Source organism: Etheostoma spectabile, chromosome 11 (genome assembly GCF_008692095.1).
Source record: "Etheostoma spectabile isolate EspeVRDwgs_2016 chromosome 11, UIUC_Espe_1.0, whole genome shotgun sequence".
Classification (NCBI taxonomy): Eukaryota; Metazoa; Chordata; class Actinopteri; order Perciformes; family Percidae; genus Etheostoma; species Etheostoma spectabile.
This window is the reverse complement of record NC_045743.1, coordinates 20,257,813-20,260,253: the sequence shown is the minus strand read 5'-3', so window position 1 is coordinate 20,260,253 and position 2,441 is coordinate 20,257,813. Positions and strand designations below refer to the sequence as shown.

The 2,441-nt window shown below is 38.3% G+C and overlaps 1 protein-coding gene across 1 annotated transcript in view; it reads left to right on the top strand.

Moving 5' to 3' along the window:
• The window catches only part of efhc2 (EF-hand domain (C-terminal) containing 2), an 18,514-nt gene that overhangs the window by 9,714 nt on the left and 6,359 nt on the right, over nucleotides 1–2,441 (top strand). The window contains exons 9-11 of the mRNA XM_032529358.1: nucleotides 25–152; nucleotides 1,355–1,551; nucleotides 1,751–1,884. Coding sequence (XP_032385249.1) covers nucleotides 25–152; nucleotides 1,355–1,551; nucleotides 1,751–1,884 — 459 coding nt within the window. The remainder of the gene's footprint in view (nucleotides 1–24; nucleotides 153–1,354; nucleotides 1,552–1,750; nucleotides 1,885–2,441) is intronic.

Here is a 2,441-nt window from a genome sequence, read left to right as displayed (position 1 = left end):
TTTTTCTAAATTTGACCTCAACAGAAATGTGCTGAAGTTTTCTGCCAAGATGGTGACCAATGATCCAGTTGACAGAGAGCGGATGTTCACCGTCTCCTTCTACCTCTGCGATGACTCCATCAGTGTCTTTGAACGTTCTCAGAGGAACTCAGGTAAAAAACAAAAACAACCTTTGGACCATAGCCACAACTGCTCCTAGGACTTTGAGATGCAAATCTATGATTCTCATGGTAAACATTAGGTTTCTCAGACTGTTTCCATTTCCAGAACCTTTTGAAAACTGATGAGATTTAGTTCATAGGCTATACTTTTTTCATAGAAGGAGATATTCCAATCACTGTAAATAAGTATCTGACAGTATTTTTATTTGTAGTATGTCACAGATCCAAAGACTGTTCAGCATGGCTCCAAAATGAGATATCCAACCACTGAAATATGATGTAAAACAAAACAATATGAGTAATTAGTTTACACATATTGGCAACATAAAGCTCAGTGTTTTTAAACTGTGGACCAGGAACCAAGTTACTTGTCAAGCTGTTTTTCATTGAAATTGAAAAAAACAAGTAATATTTCATAGAGATGTTCCAATACAAATTTTTGCTTCACGAAACCTGAACTTCCAAATCGACTAAAAACCGACCACCGATCCGATACCAGCGTGTTAAAAATGCACATGTATTATTATGTTCTAATATTGCCATCATTGTTGTTAAACTCTTTGCTATAGAACTACCTTTTATTATCCAGTTTGACATTGAGTCATAATGGAAAAAGAACATAAATGAACTACTTTAACCCTCTGAGGCCTAAGGGGATATTTAGATTTCTTCTTGAATTCATCTTTCTAGGGTTTTTGGATGTACCTGATCCCCGTGTGTTTCATATCCAAATGTTCAAAACAAACTCTCTACCCAAAATTGTTCCAGAGCTACATATAAAGAGATAATTTGGCCCTATAGCGGAAATATTTCTCAAATCTCTTGTGAAAACATACCTACACTCAATTGTTTTGGTTCTATTGAGTTAACAAAAGTCTTCAGTTCACAAACATATTGTAATATATGAATAAAATAGTAAATAAATGTTTAAAATAAAAATGTGTAAAATCTTTTTGAGTAGGAGTGTTGTCAAACATAGTTAGACACGCCTGTGCGTCTTTTGTCCTCTGAGGGTTAAAATATATTTTCTTCGGGGGCTAAATTACGTGGTATCAGATAGGTGCATTAACTCCATTACTTACCGATACCAGCCTTTTACGCGGTATCAAACGGTTTTAGGATACGGGTATCGGAACATCTCTAATGTTTCAACATCATCCTTCCCTCTTTCTCTCTCGCACATGTTACATCAGGAGTGCTCGGTGGTAAGTTTCTGGAGCGCAGCCGTGTAAAGAAGCCAGGCCAGCAGCTGTTTAAGAGCGAGCTGTCCGAGTACTTTGCAGCTCAGGATATGTACGTCGGAGCGACCATCTGCATCAACAATTGGAACTTCCATCTTCTGGATGCAGATGAATACACCTTGAACTATATGGAGCAGCATGCTGAGGAGGTAGGCAGGGATCTGACTGTTTGTTTCTTGCGATTCTCTAAGCTTTAGGCATCAATGGTTTTGGAATCGCAGGCAGCGGTGGTCTTTGGAGCAGGTTGCTAGAGCTAACATGATTACACAGCCTTCATTTCACAGCCTTCATTCTTTGGTGTTGCTGTATGTGATTAAAGATTGAATGTTTATGTGTGATTGTCCAAAGTTCCCCAAAGCCAACATAGGAAACATCCTCAGTAAACTACGATCCATTCAAGAGGAGAAACAGAGTGAGATCAGGAAGTTTCTTGCTCTCAGTGACCCCAACAACATTGGCTTCATCCCCTACGAGTCGTTCAGGTACAGTAAAATACATATATAATACAGAAAAAATAGGTATTGTTCAATCTGTCCAGATGCAATATTATGTACTGAAGTGGAGGATATGAGTCTACTTAGTTGGAGCAATAACTCAAATTCAAATCCACCTTATATATTTGTAAGATCTGATCATAAAATGTAATTCCTGTTAAAATTATAATGGTAATGTAAAAATATACGTGTGCGTAACCAGGAAGAAAAAATGAAATAGGTAGCAGCAGGGCCTGAAGTTGAAGGGTAATGTGTTTTTTTTTTCAACCTATTTTCCTGTGTTTGTGTCTGATGGGAACAACAATCGTTGACATTGGTCCTGTTGTATTAGGCAAGATCGCTGCAGTCGGCAGCGGAGAAACAAGCTACAATGTAAGTAGAAAGGGCAATAGTCCAGCTTGTATTTACCTTCAAAGAATTGCTCGTTTTGGAGTCACGTGGTCAGCTGGACGGAGATGGCGGCTTCAGTTGGAAAATTACCCTATTAACTTAAATTGTAGCTTGTTTCGCAGGACCAATGTCAAAGATTGTTGTTCCCATCAGTC